Source organism: Falco peregrinus, chromosome 18, assembly GCF_023634155.1.
Source record: "Falco peregrinus isolate bFalPer1 chromosome 18, bFalPer1.pri, whole genome shotgun sequence".
Lineage (NCBI taxonomy): Eukaryota > Metazoa > Chordata > Aves > Falconiformes > Falconidae > Falco > Falco peregrinus.
In genome coordinates, this window is record NC_073738.1 from 1,648,239 (window position 1) to 1,670,554 (window position 22,316).

At 63.1% G+C, this 22,316-nt stretch overlaps 2 protein-coding genes across 4 annotated transcripts; one reads left to right on the forward strand and one right to left on the reverse strand.

Annotated features, from left to right (window-relative positions):
- Window positions 1-49: 49 nt before the first annotated feature.
- Window positions 50-3,401, forward strand: LOC129782619 (uncharacterized). Of its 3 annotated transcripts, none has more exons than XM_055789911.1 (7): window positions 50-132; window positions 570-720; window positions 841-1,238; window positions 1,433-1,498; window positions 1,670-1,911; window positions 2,150-2,390; window positions 2,504-3,401. In XM_055789911.1, exons 2-7 carry the CDS (start codon window positions 632-634, stop codon window positions 2,605-2,607), a joined length of 1,140 nt encoding a protein of 379 aa, XP_055645886.1. In that variant the 5' UTR covers window positions 50-132; window positions 570-631; the 3' UTR covers window positions 2,608-3,401. The 3 variants fall into 3 exon arrangements, with proteins under 3 accessions (XP_055645886.1, XP_055645885.1, XP_055645888.1); XM_055789910.1 differs by having other exon boundaries at window positions 63-132; window positions 555-720; XM_055789913.1 differs by lacking the exon at window positions 50-132 and having other exon boundaries at window positions 282-720; window positions 2,231-2,390.
- Window positions 3,355-15,665, reverse strand: SP2 (Sp2 transcription factor). The gene is given in 9 exon segments (XM_055789909.1): window positions 3,355-4,286; window positions 4,738-4,931; window positions 5,010-5,184; window positions 7,386-7,689; window positions 8,280-8,580; window positions 8,582-9,234; window positions 9,837-9,912; window positions 14,438-14,861; window positions 15,404-15,665. Coding segments are annotated over 9 exon segments (2,466 nt in total). The 5' UTR covers window positions 15,642-15,665; the 3' UTR covers window positions 3,355-4,185.
- Window positions 15,666-22,316: the final 6,651 nt, after the last annotated feature.

Below are 22,316 nucleotides of genomic sequence, written 5' to 3' on the forward strand. Positions count from 1 at the left end.
AGCGGCTAAGCGCGCCCACCGCGGGGAGGGGAGAGGAGAGACGCCAGCCAATTGGAGGGGCGGCGGGGGCGGGACGCGCGGACCCGGAAGTGGGGTCAGGGCTGTAAACAGCCACATGGAGGGACCTTAAAGGTACAGCGTCCGTCGGGGCGGGGGGGCAGCGGGCAGCGACCTGGGGACAGAGGTCACAGAGAGGGTGGGGGCGGGGTAGTTGAGCCTGGGGGAAACAGTGGGGGTGGTGACAAAGGACAAGGGCTGCGAGACGGGGGAGGACAGGTATATGGGGACACTGGGGACAGGGAAGGGGGGGCAAGACATGGGTCTGGGGGACACGGCGGGGGGTCCTGTGGGGCAGAGACTTAGGGACAGGGCTGGGCAGGTGAGCGGTGGGCAGGGGAGCTGCCGGGGGCCCGGAGGGGACACTGGGGACATGTAGGGCCCTGGGGAGCGGGGCAGTGGGGACAGCAAGGGGACACGGCAGGAACGTGGGGAGGGGGCTGGGGGTGGGGCAGAGAGCAGGGGGTGCTGGGGGGCCACCTGTGTCCCCCTGCCAGGTCCCCTCTGAGCAGGACGGGGGTCCCACCACCCCGGCGAGGCACCTGGGGGCTGCTGCACCCCGACACTGGCACTGATGGCTGACGGCGGGGCCGAGCCCCAGGACGAGCACCTGGGGGGGGCAGGACCCCCCGGCCCCCTGCCCCCCAGCCCAAGCCACAACAGGTACGGAGCAGGGACACATCCCTGTGCCAGCACCAGTGCCACGCCCGTGTCCCCAAACTGGCCAAGGTGGCTGTGACCCCCAGAGGGCCAGCACTGACCCCGTGCCCTTGCCATCCCCAGAGCCCTCCTGCTCGCCGAGGACATCACAGCCACGAAGAGACCCCGGCTGAGCCTGGGCACTCAGGCCAGCCCCGGGGACCCGAGAGCCCCTGGGAGCCGGGGGGGGTCCGGGGGGGGCTGGGGGCCGCGGGCAGGCAGGGTGGCGGGGCTGTACCCCCAGCTGCTGCGGGAGCTGGAGGTGCAGGAGCTGCAGCAGGCGCTGGCAGCCCGGGACGAGGTCGTCCTGCACCGTGACCGCTGGATCCGGCAGCTGGAGCTGGAAAACCGGCAGCTCCGGAGCCAAGTCCGCAGCCTGGAGGAGAATGACCTGCTGTCCTCCGGAGGTGGCCGCGGGGGACCCTTGGCTACCGCTGCCACCACCACCGGGACCCTGCTGGCCTCTGGCACCAGCTGCATTGGTAAGGGCGGTGGGCGCACAGGGTGATGGGGAGGGGACCCGGTTTGTGGGGTGGCACTGGGACAGACAGAGGTAGAAGGGGACAGGGACAGGCTGGCAGGGCTGTGGGGGATGGAGGGGAGCTGCCCAGGGACAAGGTGTATCCCATGGGTGTCATCCACCCCCCCCACCCCCCACCCCCCGGTGTCCCCACAGGCATCAGTGACAGCAACATCCCTCAAGGGGCTGGTGGGGCTGCTGGAGAGCAATGCCACTGTGCAGGTGGGTCTCTGTCCTCACAGCATGGGGGTCTGGGGACAGCTCTGCCCCTGTGTCCCCAACCCACACAGCTCCTCACCCTACAGAGGCTGAGGACCAGCCTTGCCCCGGCCCCCGGCAGCGCTGGGGCGAGCGGGACAGCCCTGTGCAGCCAGCACCCCTCTGTCCCCACAGGCTGGGGGGCTTCAGCCCTTCTCCGCTCCCAGCCCCGGGGAGCAGGGCTGTGCCCTGGCCGATGTCCCCCGGAGCCCCCCAGCCTGGAGGCTGTGGGCAGGGCTGCCCAGTGGCTTCCCCCCCTGCCCGGGCACCAAGGAGGGGGCTGGCAGCCCCGCTGCGCTCACCGATACTGCCTGCCTCTGGGAGGAGAGCGGGGGGGACACGCTGATGGCACCCCGCTCTGGGCATCACCCATCGAGGTGTGTGGGGGCTGGCTGGAGCTCCTGGGGTCCCACCAAGGCTCCTGGGGTGCCACTGGGCACATTGCTGTGCTTGGAGCATAGGGGACAACAGGGTTACCCCAAGGCACAGGAGAGGTGACCCAGGGGTCTCCAAGGGACAGAGGGTGTCAGGGTACCCCGGGAGAGCCTGGGCACAGGGCAGGGGGTCCCCAGGCTCCGTCTAGGAGCCAGAAGAGAGCTCTCCCCTTCGCTGCAGGAGAATGGGAGGCCCAAACTGGAACTGGTCCCCAACTCGGGGGTCTACGTCACCCACCTGCAGCTGGACAACGTCTCGCAGGTCTCCACCGACAAGCCCAAGCTCATGACCCAGCGGCTGCTCGATTACTTCTGGTGGGAGACGCTGGCCCGGTCCTCAGCCACGGGGCAGCACATCGCCCACAACGCCACCATGGAGCGTCCCCTCCGCCTGCCCATGGCCATGGTCAACGCCATCAAAGGTAGGGGACAGGGGGGTGGGACAGGGTCCCTTGTCCCCTGCCGGTGCTGCGGTAGGTGAGGACAGGCCACGGTGCCACCCACGAGTGAGGTCCAGTCCCCCTCCACCCCGCAGAGCATGGCACCAAGCTGTGTGGCCACGGCTGCAACTTCAACGCCGTCATCAACAGCAAGTGCGGCAGGTCCTGGTGGGCCGTCAGGAAGGTGGTCATGGAGTGAGCTGAGCCCCACGGGACGGCCATGGCCCACCGACCGTGCGGGGGGACAAGCCCTGAGCCCTCTGGTGCGGTGGGATCATACCCCTGTGCTCACAGAGGGGCTGCAGCTGGAGGCGCCCTACAGAGACCGGCTGGCTCAGCCCCACGGCGCCACGGCCCGAGGGTCCACAGCCACGTGTCCCGCTCCCCCCAGCAGCGGGGAGTGGGTGCTGGCAGGGGCAAGGGCCGCTTGGAGCAGGGAGATGCTGGTGCCACACCGGTGCCACCGTTGGCATCGTGGTGCCAGTGTCCCCCAGCGCCAGGGGCAGAGCCAGCGGCCACAGCCACCCCCGGCAGCAGAGCTGCTCCTGCACACAGCAGCGGCTCCACGCATCCAGCCACGGCTTGGGACCATTTTTCTGTAAATAAGTCCATTTCCAGTGATGTTTGGGATTCCCCTAAATAAACCCCGCTTGCTTTCTGCCCGAGAAGGCCGGCAGCTCGCCCTCCCCGCGGCCACGCCGAGCGTTCCGCCTTCAGCTCTTCACCCTTCGCGGCGGTGCCCAGCCCAGCACCACGGCTCGCACCAGGCCGGCTCCAGAGAGAAAGGACCCTTGGCGGCACACGCTGCACTGGATTTGCCTCTGGCAGCTAAATTTATTTAGCAAGGAAAGCTCCCGGCTGACTCCACACCGGCCAGCCAGTTACAGTTGTTAAAGTATAACAGATCTGTCACGTAATCCAGAAAACAACCTTGGGCAGTTACAACTAAAAAATAAAGTGGATTTGTTTAATTTAAAAGCTCAAAAATAACAAGCCATGTGTTTTTTTTTTAAACATGTAGTAAACACAAAAGCAATATAATCTATGATACAATGTACACTATACACAGTGGGGATGGCGAGCAGCACACGGGGCAGGAAAGGGGGCTGCAGTCCCAGAATTCAAAAGGAAATGCCACGTCACTTGGAAACAGAAAAGGGGGGAAGAGAAAAATCATCAGAAAGGGGGGAGAAAAAAAAAAAAATCTCTTCAGTATTGGAAAAGAAATGTTAGGAGAGAAAAAAGGGTCGAGAAGATGGGCAGCATCTTAAGAGAGATATTAAATAAAGATTTAAAAAAGCACTCACAATACACAGTGTTTGTAATCGGGAGCGGGGAGCATAAGGCAACGATCTCCATAGAAAAAAGGGACCTTCCAAAGGGGGTTATATAGATATTTATAGCTATTTATAGACTTTAAATATAAAGTAGGAATGTGCTGTGGAGCCTCTCCCAGCCCTTGCGCACCGGAGCGTACAGTCACCTCCATGCCCGGCTCCCGCGCGGCCATGACACGTCTCACCGGGCTCTGGGCCTCTGCGGGGCCACCCCGCGGCCCCAGGGGTGTGCAGGGAGGATCGGCCCCTCGCCCCCTTCGGCAAGGGCGGCTTCTGCGTGGGGGCCCAGGCGGCACAGGAGGAAGGGCAGGAGGATGTCCCCGAGGGCTCCCGTTCGCAGGCGGCCGCGGCCGGGGATGCTGGAGTGCTGCGGCGTCGCAGGCTGGTGCCCTCGCAGGGTCTGTCTGCACAGCCAGGGAGCCGTGGGGCAGCTCCTGGCCCTACAAGTTCTTGGTGACCAGGTGGGTTTTATAGTGCTTCGTCAGGTGGTCGCTCCGCATGAAGCGTTTCTGGCACTGGGCGCACTCAAACCGCTTGTCACCTGTGGGGAAGAGAGGTGGCGGTCAGGGGGTGGCAGCCAGTGGGCCGCGGCCCCGGTACCACCGTCACCCACCTGCTTTTGTCCCCGTGTTCCCCTAAACCAGCCATGTCAGGGCAGCGGGGACCTCCCGGGGTGGCAGTGACAGCCCCATGACAGGTCCCCTTCGCAGCCGCTCCACACCAGCCCCTTCCCCTCTGTCACCACCATCACCCGGAGAGCCCCAAAGCAGCAGAGACCCCCGCCCCAGGTTCTCCAGTCCCTCCCGCTAACTCAGGCAAATCACAAGGACAACGTGCCGCGGCCCAAGATCATCCCAGTCCTCAGCTCAGCACATGCCCTCGGCCCTTGCAAGGCTCAGGACCCCACAGGGGCTGGGCCATGATTTGGGGGCTGCCCTGGGAGGGAGGGGGCCACGCCACGGCGCCCAGCCGTGCCCCGTGGGGCTGCAGACCTGTGTGCGTGCGAGCGTGCCGCTGCAGCTCGTCGCTGCGTGTGAAGCGCTTCCCGCAGAAGACCCAGTTGCAGACAAAGGGGCGCTCGCCCGTGTGCAAGCGCACGTGAGCACGCAGCAGCGAGGTCTTGCGGAAGGTCCTCCCGCACTCGGGGATGTGGCAGATGTGCTTCTTCTTCCCTGGGTCCCCCAGCCTGGCGAGGAAAGCCACCGTTAGCCTTGGAGATGGGTGCCGGTTCCGTGGGGCTGCCCCTCTCCCCCTCCGTGCTCACCTCTTCTCCCCGTCCTTGCAGTTGGGGCAGGTACACGCCATCCGCCGCCTCTTCTCCCCCGGCTGAATCTCTCCGGACAGCGCTTGCTCCATCTGGAGCTGGATCTGGGTCGGGCTCAGGCCGCTGATGGTCAGGTTGTTGCCGGACACGTTCTGCACAGTCAGCTGTTGCTGGCCTGGAGGGGAAAAGGGGGAGTCAGGCTCTGCCCCTCCGCTCCCGGGGGGCCGCGCTGCGCCCGCGCACCGGTGCCCAACGTGGCCGTCCATGCTCCACGCGCGGATCCTGCCGGAACCCTCCGGAGGCAGTTGGCCGGAGGAAAGCCGCGCCCTGCCCCCCCCCCCCCGGCGTGTGGGACGGGACACCCTGGGTCTCGAAGGCCCCAGCCCCGCATGCAGCACCGCCACGGCCCCCCTGCCCTGCCACGTGCTGGTCCCCAAGCGGGGCCGGTAAGTCCCTTTTTTCTGAATATACTGTGCGGTTTTTCAAAGTTTTTGGTTTGACCCTTCGGGGTGGGGAAATGACCAAAGAGGAAACAAAAAAGAAACTTTGAAAAAACGTGCAATATATTGACCAAAAAAACGGGACTTACCCCAGACCCTAAGGGCCGCTCCACGCTCGGGCGCTCACGGAGGCGGCAGCCTGGGCCTTGCACAGCACCCAGCAGCCGTGACGGGGGCTGGAAAGAAGAAGATGGGGTCAGCGTCAGCAAGCAGGATGGCTGCTCTCAGGGCAGCAGGGAAGGAGGAGGAGGAGGAGGAGTGGGATCTGACAGCAGAGCAAAGAAGGGGTGACTGTAGAGAGGAAGGATGGGTTTGGGGGTGCAGGCAGAGCAAAGGTGCCAACAGACACACTGGGAGGGAAAGCACGAAGCCCAGCGTCGGGGCAGCCCTTGGGAGGTGGCCATGTCCTAGCTGAAACCAGGCTGAGACCCGACTGAATTCATTTCATTCACGGGGCAGCAGCCAGCAGGTCCTACCGGGCCCCCCGCCAGCCTTGTGGCACGTTGCGGGCAGCAGCGCAGACAGCAGCAACATCTGCCTGTGGCATCTCCCTGACGCTCGCTCGCGGCTGGCTCCACATTTACACGCAAAGCAGCAATTAAAAACCCCCTTAAAAGCAACCCCAGTGAGGACAGTGGCCTGCTGCAGAGCACGAAACCACGCTGGCCCGTGTTTTATGCTGACATCATTTAGTCAAGCAAGAAAGAACAGCTTCTGACTGCAAAACTGAGCCTGGACTCCTGCCGGTTCTTGCTGAGAGAGAAACCACCGCATGGCAGCAGGTCTTTCTGGATCAGAAAGCAGATAAACTTCCCTCAGACACAGCTTCCTCCCCGCGGCTCCCTGGTGGCAGCCCACACCGCCGGGACCGGGCTGGGGAAGGTTTGCTGGCAGGACGGGAGGACAGAGCGGCTGCCAGGACGTGTCTCTCCTGGCAGCGGGGAGATGAGCCGGCGGCGCGGGGGCAGGCATGCACCGGGCTGTCTGCGGCTCACGGACCGCTCCAGCCACTAGCCAGGGCCATGTCTGGCTATTTTTGGCTTAAGGAAGACACTTGTCCCATGTGACAAGTGGGGAGATGAGGGGCTGGGTTCGCTCTGAGGGAACAGTAATCCCTCAGATTGTAATCCCTTGTATGCTCGGAGGAACATACAAGCGTGTGTGTGAAGGCACGTCTCCTGGTTTGACTCCTGGAAGCCCAAACCAGCACCCACCGCACCCAGCAGATGCAAGGAGATGTCCCAGCCCTGGGACTGGGACCTGGCAGTGTGCTTTGTGGTAGGGGCTGCAGGAGGGAAAACCCCGGTGCATCACGTCCCTCCGCCTGCCTGGGTCCCAGCTCTCTGGAAAAAAAAAGACACCCATCTCGCCCCAGGGGCCTGGGCACAGCTCAGCCTGCTGCCTGCCCAGAGCTGCGGAGATGGCAGAGCTGCTCTGGGCTCTCGGGCGGCCTCAGTCCCTGCGCTCAGACACATCCTCCAGCTCAGCACAACCACAAAGCCTGCCCCCGTAGGCAGCCACCTCCACTAACCACCCTCCCTGACACAGCTGAGCGGGACGGGCTCAGGAACGTGCAGGGGAACCAGCAAAGAGACACTCTACAAAACTCTACACAATTCCTGGAGCAAGAGAAGCCAGAGAAGCGGGTGGCACTGAACAGTCAGCAACATTCAGCCTCAGGGTGCAAGGGATCTCTTTGCAAAGCTGCAACACCCCGGGCAAAGCGAAGTGTGCTGCTAGCAAGGGGGGGGGGGGGGGGGGCTTTCTGTCCTCCGGGTCAGGCAGCTGCCTGTGTCTTGCTGTCCCTCCTCCCCCGACGCAGAGCAGGGCGCAGCCCACCTCCCACCCGACCCACGCAGAGCGGGGCGCAGCCCACCTCCAGTGTTGGTGATGGTGACAGGCACGCCCTGGACTTGCACGCCGTTGATGTTGATGGTCTGCATGGCCTGCGCCGCGGCCGCCAGCTGAGCCGCGTTCAAGCTGATGATGCCTCCGGCGGGAGCGATCTTCGGCAGGGTGCGTTCCTTGCGCGTGGCTGGCTTCTTGCTGCTGCTGCCCCCCGTGCCGGAGCTGCGGGACACGGGGCAGGTGCAAGAGGTCCCAGACGGAGCCACCGTCATGGCTGGGGCTTCCTGGAGCACCACTGTCTGCAGCTCGCCCGATGGCGTTTTGAAGTAGACCTGATGGGAGGAGAGAAGAGGAATGAGACCGGGTACTGCCACCGTGCAGACCCCTCTCCAGCGCAATGGTCACCCTCCCCACGCAACCCAGGAATCTGAGCCTGCGATGAGCCAAAGAGCAGGAGAAGTTGCCCGAGCATCTTCTTGGCAACCTCCTGAAGGAAGGTCCTGGCCTTCCCTGGGGCCAAAGGGCTGCTCTGGCCTTGCGGCCTGGTTTCCAAAGGCAACACTAAAGATACAGTCCTCCAGGCTGTGAGCCCCACTCCCCCACCTCCCTCTACCCCCCAGGAGCTCCTGAGCAGGCTGGCTCATCCCACGCCCAGCTGGTGGCACAGCAGAGGTTTTGAGGACACTGCATTTCTACAGGTCCTACAAAAGCAGGTGGCCAAAAAGGGAGACTTAATAAACCCCCACCGAAGGAACAGCTGTGCTCCCAACCCTTCTTAGACATCAGAGAATCCACACGAGCGATGGCTGAACAAGTTGGGAATGTCTGGCGGCTCACAAACCCCTTCAGCTTTCTAAAGCCTGGGTGAGGGCTGAGAGGAGAAACAGGGCAGAGAGACCTCGCAGAACGCAGGAGATGGTACCTGGGTAGGAGTGGGTTCCGTCGTCTGGATCTGGAAGTTCTGGGAGGATTTTTGAGGGACAGTGGGGAGCGTGGCGGAGGCAGCCTGGACCACGCGCAGGGCCTGCTGCGGGATCTGCACCACCTGCGGCTCCTGCTTGGGCTGCACCACCTGTACCTGCTGCACCACGGCCGGCTGGCCGGAGCCTGGGCTCTGCACGATGAGCAGATTGTTGCCCGCCTGGATGATGTTCTCTGCCGTGGTCTCTATTAACACCGTCTCCACCTGCTCGGCCACAGCCATGGCAGTGGGCTGGGCGGGGCGACATGGCTTTCTTTCGAGTCTTTTTGCAGGGCTTCAAGGAGCTCTCTGCAAGGATCTGAGCCTGCGTGCCTGGCTCAGCGGCGTTCACCAGGTTGTTCACGGGCAGGGTAAGAGTCACGTTGCCGCCACCAGCTAACTTGACCACGTTGCTTGTGCCCTGCACCGGTGACGCTCCACCCTTCTGCACCGGAGCTGGTTTGATGGGCACGGGCTTGTGAGAGGAAGAGGAAGGGGTGAGGATGGCTTGATTCGTGCCTGGAATAATCTGGATCTGGTTGGTGAGGTTGGGCTGGACCTGGATGGTCTGTCCCCTCGTGGCCTGGATCTGGGGCACTGCCTGGTACTGGATGTTGGCGGACGAGCGGGTGCCCTTGTTGATGACAGTTGGGTTCTGAATGGCAAAAACCAGCTGCCCCCCAGCGTAGGAGGTGCCGACCTGAGAGCCCTGGATCTGGAAGAGGTTCCCTTTTGACGACAGGATCCCAAAGCTGTTCTTACCGGAGCCAAGAGGAAGCGGAGCAGGTTTGATGGGGACGAGTTTGCGAGGCGTTGGCTGAGGAGGGGCAGGAGGAGTCACGGCAGCTTCCACTGCAGGGGGACCGATTTTGCTACATGTCGCTGCAAGGAGGGCTAGAGGAGACGGCTGGGAGTCCTGGGGAGCCAGGAGGAAGACAGGTTCGTTAGAGACAGGGGCTTGTGCTACACACCTAGAGATCAAGTCAGTGAAGGAAAGGGCACATGCTATCAAAGGCAATCCAGTCCATGCCAATGAGACACCCCTTATTAAAGGAATTGCTTAATTACCCACACCACGTGTGCCTTTAGCCAACCCTCGTCACACTACTTTTAGCCATCAGGATGGTGACTGCCTTTTAATTGTGTGCCTGTGCTCTTACAACCTCTATAAAGCTGCAAATACCCTGTAAGTCTGCTGGTATTTACACCCATTCCACACACCCTGGAGTGTCACACAGTTTTAATTCCAAGACCACCTTGTGATGTCAGCTGCTAACGCAATCCAAGAGGTCCTTCAGAAAAACACACCGCAGGGAGGAGAAAGAACACTCCAGAAGAGTTGGCGTTGGGGCTGGGAACAGGTCCAGAGCACAGCTCCCCAGCCTGTCCTGCAACCAGCCCTCCTCCTGACGCAGCAACGCTGGCTACAGCGGAGGCAGGAGGGGCCGAACGATGCAGCGTTTGCTGTCCTGCAGCCCGGGACATGTCCCTCCACCCCGGCGATGCCCCTGTACTCACCTGGGCAGTGGAGGCAGCTGGCTGCAGGTATTCACTGGGGCTGACGGCAGCAGTCGCAGCCATGCTGTCTCTTGATCTACGAGGAGGAAGCAGAGAGAAAAGGAATAAGATCAGCAGCAAGAGCCGAGACTGCAGCTCCTCGGTGCGCCCAGCCCAAGGCCCCAGTGCTCGGGGGGGACTCTCCTGGTGTCTCCCTGCATCACCCAAAATGTCACACCTCACACACACACCTTCAGCAGGGGGGGTTGCAAAGGGGCTAGAGAAATCTCACCGCCTCTCCACTTTCTCCCTGCACTTTCCTTTGACCTTTGCTTGCCACCAAAGGGAAATGCCAATTACGGTGAACAACCGGCTGCAGCCCTCACTTATTTGCTGCATCCCAGCACAGCTGTGACCCGAAGTCGTCCGTCCCCCCCCCCAGGGCTGACAGAGACCACTGCTGCCCTGAGGAGCCCCCACTTCAAAGCAGAGGCAGACATGCCCAGTGAGCCTACAGCTTCCCAGTTTCCAGCCCATGCCATCTCCCTGCTGCCTGGTTTTTTTAACTTTGGGAATTAAAAAGGACAGAGTTTTGGTATAGAGTCGTGTTTTTGAAGGCTGGAAAGAACATTGTTTCAATTATTTTTGGTATGTTGTTGGGGCTGTGTTTGTAAGTCATTATGTAATTAAAGGGTCACTTCAGGGAATAAAATAAAGCTGCTGGTGCTGGCTGGCAGCGGGACCTGGGGAGGTCGAGAAAAACCGTCGGCGAGCAGGGAGATCAGCAGTGGGCAGCACACGAAGATGAGGAGGTGCCCACAGAGCCTACAGCTTCAGTGGGGTCTGCGCACCGGGGAGAGGAGAGGGGCAAAGTTACAGTGGAGGAGCCAGTTGCTCAAGGGCCTCAGCAGACGCAGGCAGGCAGGGAGGGTGCAAGGCAAGTGGCCGCGGCTCCTCGGATGGTGAAGAGCGAGAGTGGGATGGGGCAGGGCCACCTGCAAGGATGGGGACCACTCACTGCCCTGAGGCTTTGCTGCCTTCCTCTCAACACTTTCCTCTGGAGTTTGGAATCTCTGACACACATCGCCGCAGAAGCCGTAACACCGAGGCTGGGGCTTTTCTTGCCACTGGGGCAGCTACAGCAGTTTCTTTTTAAAGGTTTAAGACAGCAAAACCAGGGAAAGGGACTCCTAAATCCTTACAATTTGCTAAATCTTTTGTTCTGGACTGGAAAGACATTTCATCCTTGACATTTCCTTCGGCAAATTCCCCAGACATCCCCATCCAGCAGTTGCTGTATGGCTCGCTAGCTTGATAACATTTGCCTAGATAAGGTGCCAGGGAAAACTTGTCTGAGCTCAAACACTCTCTATTACTGCTGCTGACAACGTCCTGACTTCAAGTGGGGAATTACGGCTGTCTGAGGAATACGGATGCTTCAGGTTTACTCAGGGAGTCTCTGAAACACAGCCCCAGGGTGGGAGAGCCGATAGGAAGCCAGCGCCGTGGTATTTACAGGCATGCTTGGATGGCAGGAGTGATGGGAAATGCTGGCAGAGGACAAGTAGCACGATATGAAGTCCCGGATGGCTTATAACACATCATACCAGCCAAAAATTAATTGTTGTGTGAGCACAGTGAGTGGCTTTTTGCTGCTTGCAGGGAGCAGGCAAGAACCACGTCCCAGGACTGCAGCAGTGTCGGTCTCTGGCTCCAGGCCCAAGCAGAGTCACCATTTGCCAACCCGGCACTCCTGCCGGGGGAGCTGCGGGAGATCCAGGGTAGGAAGATGGACTACACGTGTGGAGAAAAGTAGGCATGGGGTTTGCTTCAAAGGGAGCAAACTTCACGCTCCACAGCTCAGCACGGCACAGGCTCGGCAGCAACACGCGCAGCGGGGGCAGGAGGCACCAGCACCGGCCGGCTGAGGGTGGCATGGCCAGCACCCAGCCTCAGGAAGGGCAAACTCGACCTTGCTCGAAGCAGCAGGTTGCTGCCAGCAACGTGGGTGCAGGAGCCCCGGGCAAAAGGCACGTCTACAGTGGGAAAATAAAGGAGGTTCTTTTCATTTTGAGGCCATCAGCTAGCAGGGACGGCACAGGAGGTGCGCACGTTGCTGCCCAACGCAAGGGCCGGACGTCACGTCTTAATACAGCTTAAGGCTGGGAGAAAAGTCTTCTAAGTAATTGAGATGCCGTCAGCGCTCGCCTAGAACTATAGAGGTGAGGGCCCTCAGCTCCCCCCGCGCCCCTCGGCCGGCCTGCACGGCACAAACCGAGCCAGACATCCCCTCCCTGGGAACACGAAGCCTTTTGCCAAACAGAAAGCCCCTAAGAAACCGAGCGATCGGGCCCTGGGCCAAGTCACCAAGGAGCCCGCTTCCCAAAGGCAGGCAGCTCGCCCCTCGCCAGCACAGGCTCCACGAAGGCTCTTTCACAGCCTGCTGTGTCCGAGGGCATAAATCCCCAGGAAGAGTCAGGTCAGAGTCCCAGGCGCCTGGGATGGCATCGCATGGAAATGACTCGCCCCGTTCCACAGCGAAGGGCATCCATTCCCTTGAAGCCACTCGCTGCTGCTCACTGTGGCAACCTCCACGGAGATGAAAGCATCAGACGCTCGCACCCAGCAAGCTGGCCTGCGATAAAAGGACGCTTTCTTCCCAGAAAGCTGGGAGCTTGTACGGCTGCCCGAGTTCAATGGCTGCACCCTCCCTTTCAGCAGAATTAGGGCACTGCTGAGGATTAACAGCCCTGACTACAAATAAGAGCAACGCTGAGCTGGCCAGAGAGAGAGACACATACCAGGAGAGATCCCATTAGCCCCGAACAAATAAATAAGGATAATGACTGGGGGAGAAGCCCTGTGTCGCTGCAGTTGCAGTGTAATCCCTCCGTGAGTTTCTCACTTGTACAATTTACGTCCGAGTCCAGCAGTGACAGTTTCACATCCTGAGGGTGTAATGCGGCATAAAGCTACTCGCAACGTGGTGAAATCCAGCAGGTACCAAAGCACAGGGCTTCACTCTCTGCACGTTTGCCCAGGACAGATCTGAGAGTGGGACTGTCGCTGCCTGTGGGGAAGGTTTCTGGAAAGGCCCTGGGGGATACGGACCCTCTCACAGATGAGCAGCAGGAAATCATCACCCACTCTGTGTTACACGCTTATTCCCGCCCCAGGAAGAATGTGCTGAGCAGTTCAGGCCCGGTTTGCCCTTCTGTAAACCCCCAGCCAAGCCTCAAGCGGAAGAGGAGTCTCCCTTATGGCAATTAAGGAGCACTGATTCATAAAATTAGGTTTTTTTTCTTGGCCATCCTCCTCTTCCTCAGCTTTTGTATGGAAACTGTCTCCCCACAGACTGGAAACAACAACCTCCTCACCCCCTTGCCTGCCTTCACCCCCATAAAAGGACAAAGCAACCTAAAACTCAGTGATTTCTGGCTGGAGAACTCTTTTTTTTATTTTTATTATGTTCCTCAAACGAGAACAACCAGGACTCATTCCTGCCCCAGGACACACAGACCAAGTGCCTCATGTCCCAGCCAACTATCCAGATACTCCGAGGTCTGCCTGACAGCGCTTCAAGGAGCTCTCCGAGTCCGCCGTGAGTTCACAGCGCAGGGAAAAAAAAAAGTCCACAGGACTCAAGTGATGGAGCCGTAGGAAGAGAAAAACTTACCAACCGCGCCAGCCCGTGAGACCCCATGTCCAGCCGGAGGAAACGCCTGCTAGCAGCCAGCTGGACCGCTCACTACCGGCACGATTGGTAGGTTTGCTCAGAGGTTGCTCCTTCGCTTCTCACAAGAATTTATCTATTTTGGAAACCGTGCCATTATCTTCAATATTCTACAAGAGACATAAAGGGGAGAGATTTTTTTTTTCCTTCCTAACCAGGACAAGCGCTTCTCCTCGGGGAGCTGCCAGGCAGTCCTCCGCAAGATCTACGGCTTCCAGCTCAGCTGAGGAGCCCGGGACAGAGAAAAACGCTGACAAGAAGGTACCTGCCAGTCCTCAAAGCCACAACCAACACCCCATCCTGCAGCTCGAGCAGCACAAGCACTTTTGAACAGCTACAAAACTCCCTTTCGGAGGAGTCTGGAAAAGTTTTGTAAATTTTAGACAACGATTTCAAGCCCTGTCACTGCGATATCCTCGTTATCTTCTCACAGCCCCGCTGAGAGAGGAAATACCACACCAACTTACAAAGTGCACACCACCAGTCCAGGTATTCCAGTTGCAGGGGAGTCCCTACTCCCCAAAATACCCTTCCCACCTGCCTGACGGATTTTTCGGGGGTACAGCAGGGTGAACACAATCCTAACTTACAGCACTCGGTTTAAGCCAATTGACACACCTGATCTGAGTTACCACGGTTTTAATTAGCACCTTAAGCATGAAGGTGAATCAGAGTTCCCTAAAATCCACGAACGACCTCAGCAACTGCAAAAAACCACTCAGGATTATGAAGCTAAGCACAGTCATCGGGGAGAAAACCATGCCAGTGGTAGCAGCCCCATTTGTTTGTCAGGGCTGTAAGCAAGTATTCAAAGTCGGGTGTAAAGGAGCTCAAACACCTGTGTATTTACATATTAACAGCAGGAAATCAAGCAATGCATTAGAATAACCTGGCCAGGATTTCTGTTGTTGCTGTTTTAACTCTTGGTCTGACTCCGACCACGCCTCTGCCAGCGCAGGCGTTACAGCCACTTGCCAACATCTGAGTTTGTTTTCTCCTTCCTGATGCTGGGGGGAAATTCCCTGGTGTTTTGGCTGTGTTTAAGGAGGAGTAAGAGGAGAAGCAGCTGAAGTAAAGCGAGCCAGGCCGGCTGTGCTGCCAAGGATGCACAGGCACTCCGCGGCTGGGCCGGCCTGGGAGAGGAGGGAGCAGCTCCTCGCTCCGCACATACGAAGGTCGGGAGGTTTCGAGCCTCGGGAGCGAGCGGATCACAGGGCACCCTCGAGCGGCGGCTCCCCCAGAGTGATACCAGACCCCGGTGGAAACTTCCAGCAGCATCAGGAGCACCTGTGGCTCCCGGGGCGGCCCAGCCCCTGTTGGACAGCACATCGCCAGGGCCCGCAGACGCTTCCTCAGCCCGTACCCCCTGCTGCACCCCCAGCCCCGGGTAGCTGCCCCCAGCTCTGCCCTGCAGGCCCCCCCCCCCCGGACCGCCAATGCCCGAGGGGAACGGGCCCCGGAGCCCCCCCTCCACGTCCCAGGGGCCAGAAGAGGATGCGGCCGCAGAGCCCCCCAGACACACACCAGCGCCCCCCAGCCCCGCCTGCCAGCACACTGCCCCCAGCCCCACGCACCCCACACACACCGGGGCAGCTTCGCCCCCAGCCGCAGCCCCCCAGCCCCTGGGCAACGCGGGGGGGCTCCCAGGCCCGGGCCCCCCCTGCGCCCGCTCCCCGCGACCCCAGCACGGCCACTTCCCCCCCCCCCCCCCACCAGGGACCCCCGCAGCAGCCCGGCCCCCCCGGCAGGACACACCTCGCCCCCCCGAGCCGGGCTCCCCACACCGGAACGCAGGGCGGCCTCGGGGGACCCCTACCTACCGGCCGGGCCCCCCCGGCTCCCCGCCACCACGTACCGGGGAACCCCCCGCACACGGCCCGGCCCCCCCCCGGCCGCGGGGCCGCCCCGCCCCGGCCCCTCCCGGCGGCGGCAGCGGTCCCCGGGAGGCGGGCCGAGGTAGCGAGCCCGCCCCCCGACCGGGCCTCGGCCCCGGAAGCGCCGCCCGCCCGCCCGGCGCTCGGGGAGGGCGGGCCGGGGAGGCCGCACGCCCCTTCCGGGCCCGGCCCCGCTGGCGCTGCCGCCCCCCGCTCCATCGCGCCCGCCCCCGCCGCGGGCCCGCACAGACCGGCCGGAGCGGCGGCGGCAGCGGCGGCTCCGACCCCCTCACGGCGCCATCTTCCTCCTCCGGGGCCGCCCGGGCACCGCCCTGAGTGACCCGCCCCTCGGCGGCTTCTTGACCAATCCCTACTCGATTTTCCGCCGCTCTAGCCAACAAACGGCGAGATGCTTTATCGACAGCCAATCCGCTGCGGCTTGCCCCTTGACGGGCAGCTCCGCCGAGCAATAGGACCCATGATGGAGTGACAGCTCCGCCAATGGGCGCGGACCTCCGAGGTGACGGACGGAAGCGGAGACCCAACGGGAGGGCAGATCTCTGATTGACAGCTCGGCTAGCTAATGGGAACAAGCTCATCCTGCCGCGGTCCGCTGATTGATTGACAAGCCTTCGAGGCGGGGAGGCAGACTTCCTCGTGGGCGGGAGTAACTCAAAATCCGTCTCTCGGTTGGTCGTCCTCATAATGATTGACAGGCAAAGAAAGCAATGGGAGATGGGAGGCAGCCGAGCTCTGCTTGTGATTGGCCGCGCGCCTGGCGGGCGGGTCTGAAACGCTGAAGCCTGGTGACGGCAGCGGGGTCCCCGCGGGGGCGGGGAGTCCCGGGGATCCCCGGGGGGGTCTCGGCCCCTTCCGCAGGCCGCGGACTCTCCCCCCACAGACCCCTCCGGCCGCTGCTGGGACCCTCCAGGATGGGAACCCGCCCTCCCCCGCTGTGTATCGGGGGGAACAGCGCCCGCGGGGCCGGGGGTGTCGCCGGTGCTGCCCCCCAGCGGCCCCCAGTCCCGGGGGGGCCAGGGCCTTGCGTGGCCCCGTGGTGGAGCCCAGGCCGGGCTTCACCCCCCCGCCACGGATGGGGAAACTGAGGCACAGGGGAGGGGCCCACCCCCCTGGCCTGCCGGCTGGCCTGGTGCCCACCACCGGTCCCTCAGGGCTGCCCCCCGCCTGCTAGGCCCGGGGTCAATGGGGAGGCCTGGGCGGCGGGCGAGGGGGCCCAGCCCCGCTGCTGCCGAAGGACCCTGTACCCTCACCCCACACTGGGGGTGCCGAGGGGTTTGGGGTGCCCCAGTCCCATGCAGGAGCTGGGGTGCTCAGAGAGGTTGGGGTGCCCCATCTGCCTGCAGGGATCGGGGGGCTCAGGGGGCTGCCCCTGTCCCCTCACAGGGGTTGGGGTCTCTGGGGGGGGGCTCAGGAGGCTCCCCAGTCCCCTCACAGGGGTTGGGGTGCTGGGGGTCGTCAGGGTGCTCCCAGTCCCCCTTACAGGGTTGGGGTCCTTGGGGGGGAGGGGGGGGTTCATGGTGCTTGGAGGGTGTTGGGGTGTCCAGCCCCCTTGCAGGCATCAGGGTGCCCAGCAGCTGTCACCCATCCCCACACCAACCCCCCCACCTCCCAGCTCCAGGACCACCCACCCCACCAGAGCCCCACAGCCAAGGGGCCACCAGCCACCCCATAACTAGCTGCAGGGGCGGGGGTCTCAGTGGCTCCCGGTCGCCGGTGGGTGCCAGGCCTTGCCAGGGCCCCGGGGTGCCCAGCTGGCTCCAGCCCCCACGGGACCAAGCACCTCCCACTGGAGCCAAATAATTGCTCGGTGCTTTGTTGTGCAGTGTCTATGGCCCCGGGGCCTCCATTTGTGGGAACTTGCTGTGGCGAGTGCCTCCCTTTTAATTACCTCCCCCTCCCCATGCTCCTGCTTACTCACCGCCTGGCACCGGCGCCTTCGACCCCCCGGCCCGGCCCCCCGCCACCCCAGCCTTATGTGGGGGTCCCGGCGGCAGGGCTTGGGGTGCTGGTGCTGTGCTTGGATGGGTGCACCCTTGGGTTCTCATCGCGCTGCGGGGTGAAGGTGGGTGGGGGTCCGGCCCTGGTGCGGCAGGTGGAAGGGGAGGGCTGGGGCTGGGGTGCCCAGCAGGGTCCCCCTGCATGGGGGCCACCCCCGGGACCCGGCTCTGGCCAAGCTCATAAATGCTGCAGGAGGCACCGCAGCCGCTGACGCTTCCAACGCCGCGCTGGCGTCGCCTTCCACGTGCTGGGGGCACGGGGACACACACGTGTGGGACGCGGCCGTGGTGTGGTGCTGCCTGCCCCATACCCCTTCCCTGACCCCCGCACCCCAGGATGGGGACCCCACAGCCCAGCACTGCAGGGGGGAACGCCCTGTCCAGCATCAATCTCTGGGGAGGGGACTGCGGTACAGGGGTCCTCACGGGCCGCCCCAGCCATGCCGGGGCGAGTGGCCGCGGGCAGTAGGTTGGCGGGAGGCAGCGGTGCCCGAGGGCTACTGCCTGGCCGGGCGCCTGCGCAGCCCCCGGCTCCGCTCCCCGGCGCTCCCGCCCCCGACTGCCGGGGACAAGTCCCAGCCTGCTGCTCCCTGCCTCAGTTTCCCCAGGCGGGCAGTGACGCCGGCTCTCGGCTGTGAGCCTGGTGCGGACGCGAGTGCGGGGCACGATCGCTGTCATTGTCCCTGGGAAAGGGCCACCCCCGTGGCCTCGGCCATGCCACCTCCATGCAGCGAGGCTGGGATGGAGACAAGGGTTTGTGCAGTGCGACACGGGATAGGGACGCACTGGTTGGCACAGCAAGCCTGGGATAGGGACATGGGGGACACAGGGACAAGGGTCTGGGCAGTGAGGCAGGGGACAGGGACACAGGCTGACACAGCAAGGCTGTGATGGGGACATGGGGATGCAGGGACAAGGGTCTGCACAGAGAGGCAGGGGACAGGGACACACAAGTTGGCACAGCAAGACTGAGATGGGGGACATGGGGACACAGGGACACGGGAACACAGGGACATGGGGACATGGGCACGCAGGTCCACACACTGAGGCAGGGACCCCTGCAGAGCCAGCCAGCACCAGGGGGACCTGGAGGACCCAGAGGACCTGGAGGCAAGACGCGGGGCGAGATCACGCCATCCCCCGCAGTCCCCATCGCCACGGTCCCATCCCCCAAGTCCCCTGCCACCCACCCCATCACCTGTGCCAGCTGGATGCGCCCTGGCACGGGAAGCGCGCCCAAGCCCACGCTCAATTACAGCAATTACGGCACCTCCTCAGCCGCCAGCCTGTCCCCGTGCCCAGCTGAGGTCGTTAACCGTTCCTAATGGGTTCTTCAGAGAATTAGAAAGTGGTTTTGCGGAGGTTCTTCCTGGGGCGTAGCGAGCAAGAGGGGACGATGCTGTCACCGCTGCCTGCGGGCCTGGCGTCCGCCGGGCGCTGCCTCCCACTTGCCTTGGTCCTGCCGGGAGCAAAGCTGCTCCCGCACCAGCTCCCAGGGCCCACGGGGCACCGGGGATGGGGACGGGCTGGCGCGGAGCCCCACAGGCTGGGGGGTGGCCAGGTCACCCCTGTCAGCCCCGACCCCCACTGGGGGTCCCGGCACAGCCCCTGCGCCAGGGGAAGGCAGTGGTGGCCCGGTGGGGGTGGCCCCTGTCCCTGGTGTGGTGGTGTGGTCCTGTCCCCATAGCAGCCACGTGGGCCCTGTCCTCAGTGTAGCCATGTGTCCCCCAACCCTGGTGCCACTGTGTGTCCCTGTTCCCAGTGCCACTGTGTGTCCCCATCCCCCGCTGCAGCCCTGTGTCCCTGTTCCCAGTGCCACTGCATGTCCCCATCCCTGCTGCAGCCCTGTGTCCCTGTTCTCGGTGCCACTGTGTGTCCCTGTTCCCAATGCCACTGTGTGTCCGCGTCCCCAGTGCAGCCATGTGTCCCCATCCCCGGTACAGCCCAGTGTCCCATCCCTGCTGCAGCCATGTGTCCCCGTCCCCAGTGTATCCACATGTCCCATCCCTGGTGCACCCACGTGCCCCGTCCCCGGCGTGTGATGCCGGGCGCTCCCACCACCGTGCCAGGCAGGTTTCCCCACCCCGGTGACTGACAGCCGGGCCGGTTGGGCGCAGATAGGCAGGGAGATTACACGGGGCTAATTAAAAGTCATATTTAAAAACTACACCGAGCCGTCAACTCCATCGCCAAGTCGCAGAGGTCGAGTCCCGACAGTAATTCGTGCTCCCGGTGAGAAATGTTCCCTCGGGGCACGCCACGACCTGGCACGCACTGCGGGCAGGGGAAGCCCGTCGCGATAATCCCGGTAGATATCTCTGCCAGGCAGGCGGGTGCCCTGCCTTCAGCCTGTCCCCGGGGACCGGGCAAGCAGCCCTGTGCCAGCCCTCATGCCGCTGCATCCCCGGGGGCATGGCGGCTGGCACGGGTGCTGCACCCTCGTTCCTATGATGGCACGGCTTGGGGACGGGGACGGGAGCATCTCCCCCCTGTTTGCTTTAGTGGCCGAAGGGCTGTGAGAGCGATGGGGGCTGTGCCCCCGAGGTGTGGGGATTTGGGACCCCATGCTGGGGGTGATGGAGGTCCCACTGGGTCCAAGTCTGGGCTGAGGGACCCCATACTGGGTGCCGGTCTCCAGGTTTGCTCAGCCAAGGGCGCACGGGGCTGTGACGCTCCCACGGGGACGGTGACCCCCTGTGGGGCTGTGAGCACCCAAGGCCACCCTGCTCCCTGACCCACCTGGCATCGTCCGCACCATGCCAGCCCCAGCAGGCACGGGGGTCCCTGCCAGCACCCCCGGCTGCACCCCGCAGGGGTTTCAGCGTCAGCTCAGCGTCACCCCCCGGGGGCTGTCTGGGTGCGGGGCCGGGGGCAGCACCCCCGAAGCCTCGGGGGAGGATCGGGGAGCTTCTCTCCCCGTCTGAGGCCCCACGGCCGCTCCTGAGACTCCCCCTAGGCTGGAGCCACCCAGACGGCGCAGCCCCGTGGCACCCGCTGCAGACCCCCCCCAGGCACCCCCCCGGGCACCCTGCTCCTGGGCACCCAGCCTCCGTGGAGCATGTGGGGGGGTGCATGCAGGCAGCGGCGCACACGCACACAGACGTGCACACACGCAGGGACCTGGCACAGCACTGGGGGCTCACACCCCCCCGCACACGTGGGCACACGCGTGGCTGTGACACTCCCTGCACACACACATACACGGGCATGCACACGCATGCACACGCACACGCTCCCAGCACGGAGCCAGCCCCACTCCCCCCACAGACACCAATTTGTTTTATGGCAGCGGAGGAAATTGCCGGCCGTTCCCCGGAGCCAGGAGGCCTTTGAAGTGTGGCCCCGGGGCTGGGAGGGACCTTGGCCGTCCCTCTGTCCCCCAACATCCTGCTGGGGCCTCAGGGGACATCCCTCCTGTGTCCCTCCATCCCCCTGCTCCTAGGGGGGCCCAGGAGGCACCTCTCCTCCATTCTTCCATCCCTTTGTCCATCCATCGCTCTATCCCTCCGTCCATCTGTCCTTCCACCCCTCTGTCCATCCACCTCTCTGTCCATCTACCCCTCTGTCCATCCATCCCTCCACTGCTGTGTCCATCCATCCCTCTACTCCTCTGTCCATCTGTCATTCCACCCCTCTGTCCGTCCATCCCCTCTGTCCCTCTGTCCATCCATCCCCTCTGTCCCTCTGTCCATCCATCCCCTCTGTCCGTCCATCCCCTCTGTCCCTCTGTCCATCCATCCCCTCTGTCCCTCTGTCCATCCATCCCCTCTGTCCATCCATCCCCTCTGTCCGTCCATCCCCTCTGTCCCTCTGTCCATCCATCCCCTCTGTCCCTCTGTCCATCCATCCCCTCTGTCCATCCATCCCCTCTGTCCGTCCATCCCCTCTGTCCCTCTGTCCATCCCTCCCTCTGTCCCTCTGTCCATCCATCCCCTCTGTCCATCCCTCCCTCTGTCCCTCTGTCCGTCCATCCCCTCTGTCCTTCTGTCCATCCCTCCCTCTGTCCCTCTGTCCGTCCATCCCCTCTGTCCCTCTGTCCATCCCTCCCTCTGTCCCTCTGTCCATCCATCCCCCTCTGTCCATCCCTCCCTCTGTCCCTCTGTCCATCCATCCCCTCTGTCCATCCATCCCTCCACTCCCCGCTCCCCATTTCCCCCTGGGGACAGGGGTGCCCCCAACCCCCACACACTGTAGGGCTGTGCCCTCCAGCCCCGCGCTGCCCGTGCCCCGTGCCAGCCCTTCTCTCCCCCCATCACCCACCGGGGTGCAGTGAGGGCCACATGTCCCCCCCCCAGCAGGGCCAGGCTGTGCCACAGCGGTGGGGCAGGGGCTGGGGGCACCGGGGGTGGCCGCTGCCTCCTGCACACCTGCCCACCAGGGTCCCAGCTGCAGTTTCAGGGGGCACCAACCCCTCCTGCTCCCACCCTGCCTCCGCATGGGACCCAGGACCCCCCAGCCACCCCTCTGTGCCCCCCTGAGCGGCTGGAGCAGCTGCTGCTGCCTGAGCACCGGGGAAGGATCGGGGGATCGGAGGTATTTGCCTCTTGCCTTGTAATTTATGCAAATGGGGCTCTGTAATTAGCTGTAATTTCAAGGCACAGCTTGGGGTTTCAGATGCTCGTGTCAAGGAGATGCACCCCCTGGAATCCTCCAGTATCAGCGGGATTCCTCCCCATGTGTGGTCCCAGATGGAGCTCCAGCTCCGCTTGAGGTGGCTCCAGGAGCTCGCGGCCCCCCTAGACCCCTGATCCCCCCCGACCCTCCCGGTGCCCCCCAGCCCTGTGCCACTGCCCCATCCATCTGCAGGCTCTCAGCCCCCCGCTGCCCCCGGCCACGTCCCGGCAGCTTCTTCCCCCCAGCCCAGGAGCGGTGCTTT

What these genes read in the sequence shown, in the direction of transcription:
- LOC129782619 (XM_055789911.1), top strand. Translation starts at nt 632, where the DNA reads ATGGCTGACGGCGGGGCCGAGCCCCAGGACGAGCACCTGGGGGGGGCA. An exon ending in TCTGGGCATCACCCATCGAG is followed by an intron (nt 1,912 to 2,149) that starts GTGTGTGGGGGC and finishes CCTTCGCTGCAG; the next exon opens with GAGAATGGGAGGCCCAAACT. An exon ending in CATGGTCAACGCCATCAAAG is followed by an intron (nt 2,391 to 2,503) that starts GTAGGGGACAGG and finishes TCCACCCCGCAG; the next exon opens with AGCATGGCACCAAGCTGTGT.